At 46.9% G+C, this 17,030-nt stretch overlaps 1 protein-coding gene across 1 annotated transcript; it reads right to left on the bottom strand.

Annotated features, from left to right (window-relative positions):
* Positions 1-6,514: 6,514 nt before the first annotated feature.
* On the bottom strand, positions 6,515-8,380 carry LOC147044749 (heparan sulfate glucosamine 3-O-sulfotransferase 3A1-like). The gene is made up of 2 exons (XM_085933974.1): positions 7,920-8,380; positions 6,515-7,297 (listed from the first exon to the last, which is right to left on the bottom strand). The coding sequence occupies exons 1-2, from the start codon at positions 8,378-8,380 to the stop codon at positions 6,676-6,678; spliced, it is 1,083 nt and encodes a 360-aa protein (XP_085790100.1). The 3' UTR covers positions 6,515-6,675.
* Between the last annotated feature and the right edge of the window lie 8,650 nt (positions 8,381-17,030).

Below are 17,030 nucleotides of genomic sequence, written 5' to 3'. Positions count from 1 at the left end.
ACTCAGCACCGTGGACCAGAATTGGTAAGTCCGCCACTGGCGCCCTGTGCTTTTCACAGATGAGAGCAGGTTAACCCTGAGCATCTGTGATAGACGTGAAAGGGTCTGGAGAAGCCAAGGAGAGCGCTATGCTGCCTGCAACATCATTCAGCATGACCGGTTCGGTGGTGGGTCAGTGATGGTCTGGAGAGGCCTTTCCATGGAGGGACAAACAGACCTCTACAGGCTAGAGAACGGCAGTCTGACTGCCATTAGGTATCGGGATGAAATCCTTGCACCCATGGTCAGACCCTACGCTGGTGCAGTAGGTCCTGGGTTCCTCCTGATCCACGACATTCCCGGCCTCATGTGGCAAGAGTATGCAGACAGTATCTGGAGGATGAAGGAATTGACACAATTGAATGGCCCTCACGATCACCTGATCTAAACCCGATAGAACATCTATGGGACATAATGTTTCGGTCCATCAGACACCGCCAGGTTGCTCGTTAGACTTTGCAGGAGCTCACTGATGTCCTTAGACAGATCTGGGAGGACATCCCTCAAGACACCATCCGTCGTCTCATTAGGAGCATGCCGCGGCGTTGTCAAGCATGCATAAAAGGATGTGGGGGCTACACAAGATATTGAAAAGAGTTTGTAATTGCAGAAATTGAATTTAGGCAAAATGGACGAGCCTGCCATATCATTTTTTCACTTTGATTTTTTGGGTGTCTATATACTGAGCCCTCTGTAGGCTGAAAACTTTTATTTCCATCAAAAGATGTGGCATCCTTTTGTTCCTGAGACATTAAACTGTCCATATCAGTATAGATATCCAACTTTTTTTCACCATTGAAAAGTGTTCCTTTAATTTTTTTGAGCAGTGTATATGACATTAATATCCTCACACAGGTGTTGTGCCAAAGTAGTTACCCCTGTGAAAATCTGTATCCCCTGTCGCGGGAGCGCGCTCACCTTTAGTGGAAAGCGGAAACCGATGGCGTACGGCGACAGCATGAGCTTGTTTTCAATAAAAATATGAAGAACACACATTTGCGTCAGTCTACTTCCATTTTTAGAACGTTTTTATTTTTTATTTTATTTCTTTAAATTCATCTGCGTTCTGCCGTTGACATGAGGTGCGTTTCGTACAGTCGAAATAATCACTTCACCAAAAAGCAATGATAATTACGTGAGCTTTTTGCATAAACCTCGATGCAAAGGAGCTCAACTTTTTGGGGAGCATTACATGGTATAAAGAGTATATGTTACAAAGGGGACTTTATTCTACATTGTGATCAACATTAATCCATTGTTATTATTCACATATTTTCAAATCAACTTATAATTTTTGTACTTATTTAAGTTGAAAATGACAATGCATAATAATTAAATGCTGACATTGCAGCAATGTAAAAAGTGTTCATTTAAGAAAAAGCCACGCACGTTTTGTGATGAAATAATTATTAACAAGAATGATTGAGTGAAAAGACCCCCAGGAAGACAAAGAAAAAGTCAGTTTATGTCCAGGACTCACCGTATTAAAATGGGAGGGGGGTACTTATTCTCACGGGCCGGTTTTGAGAATTTGTACCCCCCCTGTAACTTTGCCAAGGAAGAGGGCAACTTGTTCAGATTTGCCACACTATCTGAAAAGACCCCCAAGAAGACAGGGAAAAAGTCAGTCAAATTCCAGGCCCCCCGTTTTTTAAATGGGAGGGGGGTGCTTATTCTAACAGGGCTGCTTTGAGAATTTGCACCCCCTCTGTAAATTTGCCTAGGAAAGGGGGCAACCTGTTCAAATTTGCCACACTACCTGAAAAGACCCCTAAGAAGGCAGAGAAAGAGTCAGTTGATGGGTAGGGCTCACCGTTTTAAGGGGATACAGATTGTCACGGGCGTAATTACTTTGGCACTACACCGCCATTCACGACTGTGTGGATTATTGAGAGCAGATTCTGCCTGTGATCAAAAGCATTTTTGATGTGTTACAGCATCAGAGACAAACCTTTTGAGCAGTAGGCCAAAATTAGACACAAGGCTGAATTTCAATCGGAGCAAGTGTAAGGAATATTGTGTGCGATGTCATTTCTTTAGGTGAAGCTCAAGCACAGTAGTTGTGGTCATGTGTGTGTTCCCTAATCATTGATATGTGTTGCATGTGATCCTTGCGCAATATTCTCGTGAGAGCAATGTCAAAATAAATACTTTTCTTCCCACGTGGTCTTATTTTATAGCTGGCAGCAAGAGCCACGGGCCGACCGCACAAGGCTGTGTACACAAGACGTTCCAAATGTGTTTGGGAAAAGTCTCAGACACCTCAGATGCCTTCAAAATAACCTCCCTCCCAAATCTCAGCGTTTCTAGCATCGAGCCACAATCGGGAAACAAAAGTCAAGTACCCCGGATAAGAACACGTAGCCTTTTCGCGAAGTGCCGGGGCTGATTGAATTAGTCTCTGCTGGTATGGAACACGTGGCGGGGAACCAAGTCGCGGGTCAGCGCGCTCCGCCTACCACCAGGGAGGGAGACGTGAATTGTTTAACTGTGCCACGCTAATAAGAGGACCGAGCAGAAATGATGCAAATGGGCCTTGACATGAACTAGAAAGTACGTGTGCACGGCAACGAGGATACGCTTTTCCAAGCACCTCCTCCTCGTTGCCGCACATAGGGGGCTATTTACTGTTAGCCCCCATTTCCGCCTGGGAAATCAGACAGAGCAAGTGGCCAAGTGGCCGGCATACCTGCCTCCCAAGTTGGAGGTTTGGAACACAAACCCTCTTTCACATCCGCCGAATTTGCAACTTTTTTGTTAGCTAGAGAACAGAAACAGCCCGTCGTTGACGAGACAACAGTCAATTTGGACGAGCCCATCCAAAGGACTCACACAGAGGACCGCAGTCCTTACAAGAAGATGTGAGGGAGGGGAATAGTGCGCCCCACCCCGGCTCGTCCCAGTCTTGAAAGCGCAACGGAAATAAGCTGTTGACATCAGATAAGCATTGCGCTCATACAATGGACGACAGAATGCGAATCTGCTGAGAAAGACCGGTCTTGGGAAATTTCCTTTTGGCCTTTTCTGTAAATTTCCCAAGCATTCGTTTGCTGAACGTCAACAAGACCAAGGAGATTATCATTGACTTCCGGAAGGGTCACACCCACCACCTGCCGCTGACCGTCGACGGAGCTGTGGTGGAGAAAGTGAGTAGCACCAGATTCCTGGGGGTGCACATCAGTGAGGACCTCTCCTGGACCACCAACACTGCGTCGCTGGCGAAGAAGGCCCAGCGCCGCCTGTACTTTCTGCGGAAACTCAGGCGGGCAAGTGCTCCTCCCGCCGTCATGACCACATTCTACCGTGGCACCATTGAGAGCGTCCTCTCCAGCTGCATCGCTGTGTGGGGTAGTGGCTGCTCTGAGTACAACATGAAGGCCCTGCAGTGCATAGTGACCACTGCGAGTAAAATCATCGGGGCTCCACTCCCCTCCCTGAAGGAAGTTTACGCCTCCCGTCTCACCCGCAAAGCGGCTGCGATTGTGTGTGATGAGAGTCACCCTGCTCACTCTTTGTTTGTACTTCTGCCCTCTAGGAAGAGATACAGTTGCCTGCGCTCCCGCACCACCAGACTCAGGGACAGCTTCGTGCTCCAAGCTGTCCGGATCCTGAATTCCCTCCCCCCTCCACCCTCTGCTACATGACGTCCTGTTCTTTTGCGCTATGATCTGGCTGTCTGCTATTAGCGCGCTTGCTCCATTTTGCTGCTCTTATTTGTCTATTTATTTATTTATTGTTTATTATTTGGGTTATTTGCTTATTACTTATTTGTTGCTCTTGTCTGTTCGTTTTTACTCTTTGTGCTGTTTGATGTGCGTGTTGTGTACTGTCTAGTCACCGTGGGACGGTGGGAAACGTAATTTCGATCTCTTTGTGTGCCTGGCATGTGAAGAAATTGACAATAAAGCGGACTTTGACTTTGTCAAGCTCACGTAATCTTGTGCGTGCGCACGCACTCCAATGAGCCGCCACCAAATGGCCAATGCGGCCTCCGGCTCGGCCTTCTCCTGCCGCAGACAATCCGGCCGGCGTGTTAATCCCATCTAGGCCAAATGGGGACCTTGCTGCATCGAGGAAGGGGGTGGCCACCACACCTCATTAAGGAAAAAGCAGGATAAGAAGAGGAAAATCTCTGACTGGTCGCAAGATTAGGGACACCTACAATGGCCTCCAATACAACAACAAAAAGGATTAGAGTTTAACATAACGTCAATGGCCCGGTCAAGTCAACTCAACAACTGTTTCTTAACAAATTGAACATGTTTGGAGATAACAACTGCCAATTTTAATCAGAAATGGCTTCATGTGTCTCTTAATGGACAGTATTTTTGACACTGATCTCCAAACAATGGGGTTGTACTGGGGGATATTCCAGAAAGCAGGTGCAACATACTCTGAGTCTATCCCTGAACTCTGAGTTGACTTACTCTGAGATGGGAGAATGAGTATTTAGTTCCAGAAAAGCTGATCTGAGTTAGTTCATACGACTCTGAGTATGTTAATCTGGAGTTACATGCGTGCACAACCACAATAAAAACCCATCATCAATGGAGCCTTGATACCACGAGTCACCATGACAACTGAGGAAAAACAGATCACCTTATTTTAACACAATGGAGTTGGAGGTCCTTATGCAGGCCTACGGCGAGTACTAATGTATTTTTTCGCCACAAATCTAATACGGCTACAGCAGCGAAGGAGAGAGAGACGTCATGGGATTCCTACCTGAGTCAATGCTTAAGTTTGAATGGACTATTCCATTGATGTAACATTTAACCATAAGATCGTAGAATCGGCAATGAGGCAGATCCGCCATCAAGCCACAAAAAACATTGCACAACATCAGAACCTCAGAGAAGTGCCTGGTCAAATTTCATTTTTAAGCAGTGTTCCCACATTTGTGGGCAAAGTTCTGCTTGTTCAAAGAGTGTTTCAGAAATCTTTTGTCAGTATAGAGAAGGATTCAACAAAATACTTTGTTTCATTAATGGTTCAGTTCCTTCAATCAATGGAAACGACATATACAATAATGCGGTAAGTTTGAGATGACACCAAAATAATGAACTGTATTTCACTTGTTGGAGGTACCGAACCCCACCAGTTTCATATGTGCATTCATCAAACCCCTCTTGAGTGAAAAATAAAATAAAACATTTCCGAATTCAAGACACAGATGTTTTTTACTGGTGCACAAAATGAGCCGTGCATGAACATCACCTTGTTCAAAGAACAAAACCACACAATGCATGAACTCACAACAAATTACATACCTGCAAATCAGTGTGACTTCTGTTGTTGCCTTTGCGAGACCAGTACAGATATCTGCCGAGACCCTGAGACCAACTCACTGAACCCCTAGGGTTCGATCGAACCCAGGTTAAGAATCACTGCGCTTGCGCTAGCATTAGCTTACTTCGTAGCTTCAATGCAGTGCTTATTTACAAGACGTTCATATATATTGTGAGGGGATTTATTTTATTACATCTCATGTATGGTTGTATGGACAAGTCTTCTGTCATTTATATATTTTTATCAATCAGAAAGTATGCGGCGCAAGTAAATGCTACCTTGTTTAAATAAAGCAACAACAACAACAGATAGTAAACGATACCTCAGCTACAAAAACTACAAATGGTGACCGGAAAGGTAGGCGCACATCTTGCGGCCTGAGGGATGTGAACTAACTCATTTGCATTTAAAGAGACCGCACCAAAACGGCTTGCTCTGAACCGCACCTCAGAACAAGTAGAAAAGAGGGACCTGTGATGCTATTTAAACGAGGAATTAAGACAAAAGCATCGCTGTTCCTCTTTATATCGACCACAACTAAATGAGTAAAACGTAAAACAGTAGAATTTATTACCGTGATATTTGGGGTTTAAGTTTTACTTAGAAAAGCTTGCGCAATATTGATTTTACAGCTTTCACTGTTCTGGCGATCAGGAGGGTGGGGGGACAAAATGGGATCAGGCGATCCACCAAGGCCCTGGCATGAGTCGTCCCTCCCCGCGCCACGTGAGACGTTTAGCGCCCTCATTGGCGTCAGCGGTTATCTGGAGCAATGTTGCTGACTGGCTAGATAGATATGCCCGCTCGGCAAAGATCCACGCTTTCCCTCCAGCGGTCCGGCAGCGTGGCCGCTTCCGGGCGGGATGTGTTTATGTGAGTTGCTATTTTGTAAAAGTGGCAAGGGGAATATGTTAGATGAAGTAGCATCCATTTGACAGGTCGTCCGAGTATTTGGTGCAGAGTTGAATTTCAACAACAGATTCCTTTTGACTTTCTAGGGAGTTTAAACCAGAAACAAAACATCATTTCGATGGCTCTTGCATGCCCGCAGTGCGCCGAGCCCTTGAGGAGCAACAAAGTCCATAATCGGTTGCCCGTATTTTACCCATCAATGTTCGATGATGATAGGAGACGATAGCTACGGGCCTTCCGGGGTACGCGCAGGAAGGTGTGGGAATCCCTGATCAAGTAAAGTTTCGCAATAAATTAGGATAAACATATCTGGCAAACAGTGAAGACTCGACACCATCGGGCGGAATCAATTCTCTCAAATGAGGCGCATGGCCGATGCTCAACAACTGGCTCCAGTGGGCTCGCTCCAGTGGGCTCGCTCCGCTGCTCTCGCTCTCAGTCCCAACCAAAGTCTTGAGTGGTCATCTGATAGAACCTCCTGTTGAAGGGCTTGTAGAAGTCTCGTAGTCTCCGCAGCACCTGCGGGTCAATGGCGGGGTGGGTTCTGCCTTTGGTTTTGCCCAGGCAGCGGACTTTGCCGTTGCTCTCGGGTCTCTTGAGGCAGGGGAAGCCCTTGGCCGGGTTAAAGACAAAATGCTTCTCGGTGACCGCTCTGCTGAGCCCCAGAAAGTCCTGGACACGCGCTAGCTCCCCGGCGGGGTCGCCAATTAGCCGTTCGCCGCTGATGAACAGCAGCCGCTTGGAGGGAAAGTAGCGGAGCCAGTGCTCCAGGTGCTTGGCGTACAGGCCGATCTGGACGGCGCTCCACGTCGTGTCAATCTCACCCGCTGCTGACATGTTCTTGATGGTCAGGCTTTCGAAAGACGGGATGTCCGCCTTCTTGGAGCGGGTTTGGGTGTAGTCGGAGACGGCTCGCGTGACAGGGTCTCGGACCACCACGATCAGCTTGGTCTCTTTGGACATGGCGTAGATTCGAGCGGGGACCTCCTCTGTGACGTAGTAACTGGGCGTCTTCTCCATGGTCAGCTGACCCTGGGAGGACTTTGGCATCAGTTCCCTGCCAAAGAAAAACAATTAGACGTGGATCGAGCAGACCATTCTCCATCCACAATTGCATTGCGAGTCCAAGTCCAAGGTGCTGTTTGCGTAAAAGGTGGATGGGTAAAATGAGCCCCCAACAAAAAGTCCTTACGGGTAATAATTACACTCCCATATTGAGAGAGCGAGAAAGAGCGAGTGAATAATTATCAACCCCTTTAATTACCCTCCCCCCATTTTTCAAAGTATACAGCCATTTTGAACTGCCACCTCATATGAAACATTCCTCGGGACTCAGATCATGAGCAATAGAGCCGACAAATACGTGAGGTCAATACAACGACAGTTGAGATAGATGCAAGAGAATATTTATAGACACAGGGAAAAAAATATCCTTTGGATTTACTTTCATCAAAGTTGCACATCATTCAAATGTGTTAAAATAACTTGTTTCTTCATCGTTTGTGAGGAACCACTTGTGAAACAAAAACATTTAGTACCAGTCTTCTGCTGTGTAAACGGACGCACAAAATAAAATAGAAAAAAACGATTTAATTGGATTGGAATAGCTCTCTTCACGGCCAATGTCGATTCGATTATAATTCATTTTATGATCCACCGAATATCAGTCAGCGGCTCACCTGTACCAGTCCAGGCCCTTGTGGTAGTTGCGGTCGAAGAAATGCGGCTCTGCCCCCGCCGCGCGCACGTCCGGGTGCAGCCGCAGGAACTCCAGCAGGGCGCGCGTGCCGCCTTTTTTCACGCCGATGATGATGGCCTGCGGCAACTTCTGACTCTCCAATTCATTGAGGGAAGCCGCCGCCGCCGCCGCCACCGCGTTGGCCTCGTCCCCTCTGCTGTCCGCGTCGTTGTGGAGCAGGTCCCCTGACGGACGTGCCGAGGAGCCGTCGCCGCGCCTTGGCTCCGCTCTCGCTCCTCCGCTCTCGCCCCCAAAGCCGGGCACGGCCGAGGTGTAGCCCAGGAGGCAGTAGATCATGCACAACCACAGGGACACCATGACGCAGACGACGAACAGTTTGTTCTTCACGTGGGCTGGTGGTGGCACAACATGGGCATCCTGCAGAGCCGGACTATATTCCATAGGAGCGAGATGGCGTCCAGGGGGCGGGCATCTATCTAAGCCAAGCGCACCCAGTTCGCCAAACTTTCAAGGCGGCCCCTGAAAGTCAGTCGACCTGTACGCGGGGTTGTGCGGCGTGTGAGCGAGCGCACACAAGTTATGGTTGAGTCAAGACTCTCGTATATTTGGTCTAAGCTTTGGTAGGGACATTACAACTGACTATCCACCACCCCCACATCAACCTACATAACATCATACATCACGTGTACACAACCAGACACACTCATAAACTCGGCAGAACAGTTCAAGAACACTTTATTTATTGCTTTTCCAAATTCACCATACATTTTGCATTTTGTCCTCTTATGCAGTTAAGAGAAAAACATTCTAGGTAAGATAAAAATAAAGAACAAAGAAATAAGAACAAAAGATGTATCTTGCACTATATAAAAAAGTATAAATAAATAAAAATCTCTGTATTATTGCAGTGTTTGTTGGATGCTTATGCCTTCTGTATTTATCAACTGGCAAAATTAAATATGTAAACATAGATGCTTAAAATTCTCTGTGGAAATTGCTTCATTTTGAGAAAATGAACGGCTTTAGCTTCCCTTTTATGACTTTACCTAATACTCATGTAATGTAGACTTCATTTTTATGGTAAGCATTTGGTTTGTGCATATAATGCTTCGTATTTCTTTCATTACCACAGAGCGCCTTAAAGTTGCAGGGGAGGGCGGAAGTTGATGCCAGTTTGTCCCTCTCACTGCTGTACAAGTGTTTGAGCAACTTCTAAAGGGCGCGCAAAGAGTGGTTAAGTTCGGCCACAGATGAGCTCAGATGTGTTGCCACCGTCAGCACCAACATGGATCTCTGCCGCCACGTGAGGCTACCTGACCGGCACTACTAAATATAACTAAATGACTCTGTTGCAGCCAATGAAATAGCAGCATCTGTCGTCATCATCATACGTAGCTATGAATAAATCTCGGTACCTCTCATAGAAGCAACACATTTAATGTAGTTCTTAAATTAATGCTATCATTGCATAGTATACTGAAATATTACATTTATAAATATAGATTTTTGCCATATCAAAGCCTACATGATATGATAAAATGGTAAATATTGGTAGGGACTATTTTTTATTCCCCAAATATTGGTTGTTATATGTCCCTACCATCCCTCTATAAACCTACAACCATGCTCTTGTCATACATGACACTCATACTTTTGGTGCGACCCTTCAAAGTCATCACAATGTAAGCCTGTACACTCAAGTGTCAAAACTCAAGCGTCTATTGGAGCCAAACGAGTGAAGTAACGGCCACTTTATTCGCTGCTCATCTCTTCCTTGGTGTCAAGTGCCGAATGTTACATTTCATGCGCTGCAAAGCAACGAACTCAATCGAGTGTTTTATGTTAAAGGTAAGACTGCCTCAGAGAAAAACGCTTTCCGTCAATTATGTCCAGAGGAATTAATTGTTCATGTGATGACAAAGAACCAAGTGTAAATATTAAGCGTAAATATCATGTGGATGGAGCACATCCTGGTGGGTTTCTTGATCCGTCAGTCAGAAACATTTGGACAACGCTCAGGTCTTGATCTGATGGAGGAATGGCATACATTACTTAAAAAAACAACAACATTGATTTTGAATTAAAACACCTTTTGTAATTGCAAATGTGGCAGGACGGAGTAGTTAGCTTGGCTTAGTGTGGCAACCTCACAGTCAAAATGGGTGCATTTCTTGTTGTTGTTTGAAATAAAGTCTTTGTAAGTAATCGATAGTGCTTGCATGAGCGCCTGTGTCGTCTCCTCTCGGGGTGGGGTCACAGACCCGTGGCTTCAGCATATCCCTGAGCTCATGTTGGATGAGCAAGATTACCTGCTGAGCATGTCAGTCAGCAACCCCCCCCCCCCCCCCCCATCTAAGCCCCTTATCTCACCCCTCAAACAGCAATATGAGATATGCCCTCACATTAGGTATTCTTGCCCAATACACTACAAAATGCCTTATCAAAACCTGGACTAAAGAATTTTGCCCGCATCTTTCGTAAGGGGGTGGCATTGTAGGATGCACTGCTGAAAATGATACAAGAAAAGAAGAGCGAAGCATTGCAGTTAAGCATTCACCAACTCGTGCTTGCCGTATGTTGCTGATTTTGTGGGTGAAGCAGTTCTTCATTTTCCTCAAAGATGATATTTGAATTCTTGCTAGTGTTTGTGTCACTTTGAGTAAACTTCAACCGGCTCCAAGCAAGCACACTCAGTCTCGTAAAAGTGGGAGAACATAGTGAAGGAATTCTTTCAAAAAGGATTTTCAAATAAGTTGCACCATGTACTTTCAAAATAAAGAAAAGCGACAAAGTGTTCGAAACGTGATTGTCGCTTCCTCCCGGATGGCAATCACTGCCTTGTTAAAGGATGCGCCGTGGAGTCATAAACGCGTGCCTTGTCGGGACCATGTGGGAGATCTTAAAAGGGCTAATTGGCCTTCTCAGAGAAGGGCCAACAAATCCAAACAAGGGCGACAGCTTAAGCGTGGCTGGCCCAGTCGCACACGGAGACACACACGGACACGTACATCACCACTGTGACTCCCTTAAGGTCTTAACTCGCGGCTAAGGCCCAGTCCATCGGACTGAGATAGGATTTCCTCTCTTGATCCTGCAGAAATGCTCTTAAGCACTTGGCTGGCTGCCTTGCTGTCCAGAAGGAAGAAAGCCGCCATGCGGCAGGTTGCCAAGGTGAAGGCCAGGTGAGCGGAAAACAGCGCTTGAATGTGAAGCGACGCACAGGCCATCAACAGGAGTCGGCCATGTGGCTATCGTGCTTTCCTAATCTGGATGAGGTGCTTGGAATCCATTTAGAACATTCGATTGTTTTATGAGCTTGGCAAATGACTCGAACGCAGACTCGCCCCCTTCCTTTAGGACTTTGCTCTATACCGGTTCTTCTCATTTGGGTTTTTGAGCAGAAGAACCATCCAACGCGTCGTTCGGGCCACTTCATCTCGGTATTCTCATCCCAAATTCTGAGCGCTGCGTCCGACCACTTGCCCCGCTCGTCTCGTGATGGATGTTGCCACTCACATCTGCTTGTAGTACTCCAGCTGCAAGACTTCCACCTTTGTGCTCTTCCTGACAAGAGTCATTCTTTGGTCACACTTGTCGTCGTTTGTGGCATGACCTTTTGGTGCCACCTTGACGCCAGTAATATTGCTAGCCTCCTCCGTGAGGCCTCCTTTGCCACAGTGGCCTCAGTGAGCCCAGACTGGACTCAAGTCAAAAGACTTGCTCCAGCACCTTCATATTTTTTTTATGAAAGGAGAAAGGACGATTTTGTCCTTACTCGTCCCAAGTCATTCTATTGTGTTTTTTGTTGTGTTGTGTCATTCTATTGTGCCCTCTTTGCATTCATTGCAGCCTGGTGATCTTGAAAGGACGATCCTTCCATCTGTGGTTCCTTCTCAAGGTTTCTCATTTTTCCCCTGGTAGCGGTTTTTTGAGTTTTTCCTTGCCGTTTTGGGAGCTCAAGATCAGGGGATGCTTTGAGAATAATTGTGAATTGTTTGTCTATGTGGAGCCCTTTGAGACTGCTTGTGATTTAGGGCTATACAAATAAACTTGACTTGATTTGACTTGTTTACATTTTGTCATGGTTTCTGTTCACAAGTCTGTGTGCTCGCCCCTCCCCTCCTGTGTGCCCATGATCAGTGTAATCACTCTCACCTGCCTCTCATTGCATGTCTGTATTTAAGTCCTGTCTGTGTTACTTCCTGTTGGATTGTTCACGTCTCGTCTCATGTCTTTTGTCTCACATCTCACGTCTTTGTCTGTCAGTTCTGTTTCTGTTAGCCAGTCTGTCGGTCAGTCCCGTTGTTGTTTTATTAGGTTGTTATGTTAGTTTGTCTGTCTGTTCCTCTTCATTCTCCCTTCCAACTCCCTTTTCCTTCAATAAACCCTGGTCCAAGCTGCATTTGGTCGGCTCGCCCCATTCGCATTCGTGACAGATTTAGCTCGCCCCTGAGTTCGGTAAATGGCGCTTCAAAATGCCTTTGGGGAAAAAAGCTAGTCTGTCCCGAAGGTGAGGGACATATGTATGTTGGATGATTGTAGTCGTTCACTTACGTGCATGCACCCCGTGCTGGCTTCGCTCAACCTGATAAATCATACATGACGCACATAAGATTGCCAAACATCGATGCATGCGCTGCAAAATATGGAACTGTATTATGCAATTAAACACATATACACGTGCACCTTGCACCTGCTGTTGTCAAAAGAAGCACTTGAATCTGTATCATCTAGATCAGTGGTTTTTAACCTTGTTGGAGGTATCAAATCCCACCAGTTTCATATGCGCATTCACTGAAGCCCTCTTGAGTGAAAAATAAAATAAAAAAAATTCAAGACATAGATGTTTTTTACTGGTGCACATAATGAGCCGTGCATGAACATCACCTTGTTCAAAGAACAAAACCAACACAATGCATGAACTCAAAACAAATTACATACCTGCAAATCAGTGTGACTTCTGCTGTTAGCTTTGCGAGACCAGTTCAGACATCACAAATCTACACGATAAATCAGGTGTGTTCGGACCTCTGCAGTGGAGGCTCTGCCGAACCCCTGAGACAGACTCACCGAACCCCTATGGTTCAATCGAACCCAGGTTAAGAACCACTGGTCTAGATACAAATCTCTTGGGAGTAAATTATCCTGTTGAATATTCCATGGATTCATCCGAATTTGCAACATGACGTTAATGGGCGTTTATAAGACAAAGTGGTGTGCGACAAGTCTCTTTGTTTCCCCCTCCCTTCAATTGCAAGTGGCAAAAATCATCCTGAAGTGAGCACACTTCGTTTCGGAGCAAGTGACACGCCAAACCGGAGCAGAATCCCACCACTCACTTTCTTAGAACCCGTGGTTTGAAAAAGGAATTTGGTAAAAAGCCTCCACAAGGATAGTTGAGGAGTGGTCGCTGTTGTGCCTGAAACTGACCCGTAGCTTAGATTTGGGTTGGCAGCAAGGAGAGAATCAACAAGTGACCAGTGGTACTAAAAAAGCCTCCCAATTTGGTTTCCACATGTTGAATGTAGTCGGCGCAGCTTCGTTTATCCATTGCCGTGCACCCAAGCAAGCACCTCTGTGATGACTCTCACACTTTAGCCTAACGGGCCCTCCTCCCTGTGTTTAACGTGAGCTCAGGCCCTGCCATTGGGTCCTTTCCTGGCGCCCTGCCCATCCCCACGTGTTCTTGAAAAATGCATAAGTCGATAACGCTGCTCTCTAAGAAAACACTGCTCTCTGGTGGACAATAGAGCTCAAAGCAGAAAAAAAAATCATTTGTACCAATGATGTTGGAAGTGGCATGCTTCACAAAGGACATCACGTTCGGACAAACGTTGGAATGGCGACGACAGCTGCACGCATCATTTTGGAGGAGGACGACGTGGCAAGAGGGAAATTCCAACACTCATTAGCCACGAACACGGCTGGCAGTTAGCCAACTACCGTTAACGACCACAATTAGCTTCCGCTAACTAGCCATTAGCAACCACTGCGAAGGAACAGTGCGATAGATCAGAGCGCTCCGCAGTCTGATGGTTCCGAAAGTGCAGGCCCGGATTGGGAGAATTTTTTCAGGCCATGAGTCAGTTATGTAACCAGGCCACCATGGCGTTGCCCACACGTGCATGTTCACAGCCACACTTAAATGCATGGGCAAAGCAAAACGCTTTTGTGCGCACACACATGCACACAAAATAGTATGTTTTTGGCTGATTCAAAACAAATATGCACTACAATATAAGAATCACAACATTCACCCTGGATATTTTTAGTGCTGGACATTTTTCCAAGACTAAGCTGTGGAGGGTTTCACCCACCAAATATTTGGAAGTAAAATATCAAATACACTGTCATTATCATGTAAAGAAAGGGTATATTAATAATATGGCAAGTACAAGTCAATATTTATGTTTTCATTTTTCAAACCAAATAATGATCAAATAAAATAATACTGTAGACAGGTAATAAAGACACCAGTTGATGGCTCACAGTCAATGACAGCTCGGAGCCTCTCATGGATAACATCAGTGACGTATCTCACAATTATAGCACTCTGCATCTGCTGGGAGTGTCAGAACAACCAGCATAATAATTATATTATCGACAATAACACATTTAATCAATATCAAAAGAATGATAGGGTCAAATATATGCTTTTTTCAAATGTTTTATGCATAGTCATACCCTATTCAATCTCATGCAGTGATAGATGACTGTCTGTTCTCTACCTGTCAGCTGCTCTGAGCTAGTACTGGGCCTACTGTCTGAAGCACCAAAACTGGCAATATTTCCACCTTTGCATTAGAAATAGACATTCATTCATTCATTTTCTGAACCGCTTTGTCCCCACGGGGGTTGCGGGCGTGCTGGAGCGTATCCCAGCCGTCATCGGGCAGCAGGCGGGGGACACTCTGAACTGGTTGCCAGCCAATCGCAGGGCACACAGAGATGAACAACCATCCACACTCGCACTCACACCTAGGGGCAATTTGGAGTGCTCAATCGGCCTACCGATGCAAATCCGTCTTTGGGATGTGGGAGGAAACCGGAGTGCCCGGAGAAAACCCACGCGGGCTCGGGGAGAACATGCAAACTGTTCACATGGAGGGCGGGAGGTGGAATCGAACCCGCACCCTTCTAACTGTGAAGCGGACGTGCTACCCAGTGCGCCACCAAGCCGCCATAGAAATAGACATATATTTTAATATTAATTTAGCCACGGCCAGTCACAAAGTTTAGAGGAATGTGCATGTAAGGAAGAATAACAAATGACTCTTCAACTTACAAAATCAACTAGAACTAAATCTAACAATAAATGAAACGATCCATTAAAAATGAATGGGGAAAACTTTACCAGAAATTTGCAAATTTTGCAAAAACGAAAGATTTTTGGAACACACCCTCCAAATCATACTCCTCACCCTGCCTGGTAAGGTCTATTCAGGGGTGTTGGAGAGGAGGGTCCGTCGGGAGGTCGAACCTCGGATTCAGGAGGAGCAGTGTGGCTTCCGTCCTGGCTGTGGAACAGTGGACCAGCTCTACACCCTCGGCAGGATCCTCGAGGGGGCATGGGAGTTCGCTCACACTGTCCACATGTGTTTTATGACTCAGAGAAGGCGTTCGACCGTGTCCCTCGGGAAGTTCTGTGGAGGGTGCTTCGGGAGTACGGGGTGCCGAGCCAACTGATAAGGGTGGTTTGATTCCTGTATTACCGATGCCAGAGTTTTGGTCCGCATTCCCGGCAGTAAGTCGGATTCCTTCCCAGTGAGGGTTGGACTCCGCCGAAGGCGGAGGGAGGCTACCCTCTCGCTCACCGGGGTGAACCCCAATGTGCAGGCGCCCAGCCGGGGGTCAATAAGTATGCCAACACCTGCCCGACGCCTCTCACCGTGGGCAACTCCAGAGTGGAAGAGAGTCCAGCCCCTCTCGAGAGGGCTTGTATCAGAGCCCAAACTATGTGTGGAGGCTAGTCCGACTATGTCTAGTTGGAACCTTTCTGCCTCACACACCAGCTCAGGCTCCTTTCCAGCCAGAGAGGTGACATTCCATGTCCCCAGAGCCAGCCTCTGCAGCCGGGGATCGGACCGTCAAGGTCCCCGCCTTTGGCCGCCGCCCAGCTCACTATGCACCCGACCCCTTTGGCCCCTCCTATAGGTGGTGAGCCCATTGGAAGGGGGACCCACGTTTTCTTTTCGGGCTATGCCCGACCGGACCCCATGAGCGAAGGCCCGGCCACCAGGCGCTCGTCTTCGAGCCCCACCTCCAGGCCTGGCTCCAGAGAGGGGCCCCGGTGACCCGCGTCCGGGCGAGGGAAAACTATGTCCATACATTTTATTCGTCATAAGGGGCCGTGCTTTGTCTGGCCCCTCACCTAGGACCCTTTTGCCATGGGTGACCCTACCAGGGGCATGAAGCCCCAGACAACATGGCTCCTAGGATCATAGGGGTACGCAAACCCCTCCACCACAATAAGGTGACGACTCACGGAGGGGACATAAAATACATAATATGGAAATCAAAAAGTGGATGTCCAGGCCAAAGCGAAGAGCTGTCGGAGGTGCTTTCGATTGTCCTGGCAGTGTCCTCTAGGAGGGTAATCCGCTGCACTTCCCTCATGCTGAATTGGTCCACGAGAATCTAGATAGCCGCTGTCAGCTTGGGTGTCACCTAACCACCTCCCCAGCCGGGGAGGGGTGGGGGGAGTGGGGTCGGGGAGAGGGAGCAAAAACAAACTCCAGCCGAATCGGCCACTACAGGTTAGTTAAAGGCCATATCATAGAAATATGTCTATAAACGTGTCTTAAATGTTTCTACTGAGGTAGCAGTTTTAATATCCATTGGTAGGGCATTCCAGAGCTCTGGAGCCCGAATAGAAAATGCTCTAGCCCCTGCAGACATTTTCTTGGCCCTCGGTGTCACTAAAAGACTAGCGTTTTGCGAACGAAGGTTACGAGACGGAACATAAGGAACAACTAAGTCGACAAGATAGGAAGGCGCTAAGCCATGCAATGATTTATAGGTTAATAGAAAGAACCTTGAAGTCACATCTTAAATGGACCGGGGGCCGGTGTAAGTTGGCTAATATTGGGAT

Source organism: Syngnathus leptorhynchus, chromosome 16, assembly GCF_054491065.1.
Source record: "Syngnathus leptorhynchus isolate UIUO chromosome 16, UIUO_Slep, whole genome shotgun sequence".
NCBI lineage: Eukaryota > Metazoa > Chordata > Actinopteri > Syngnathiformes > Syngnathidae > Syngnathus > Syngnathus leptorhynchus.
This window is presented reverse-complemented; position numbering and strand designations above follow the sequence as displayed.

What these genes read in the sequence shown, in the direction of transcription:
- LOC147044749 (XM_085933974.1), bottom strand. Translation starts at nt 8,380, where the DNA reads ATGGAATATAGTCCGGCTCTGCAGGATGCCCATGTTGTGCCACCACCA. An exon ending in AAGGGCCTGGACTGGTACAG is followed by an intron (nt 7,298 to 7,919) that starts GTGAGCCGCTGA and finishes TTTCTTTGGCAG; the next exon opens with GGAACTGATGCCAAAGTCCT.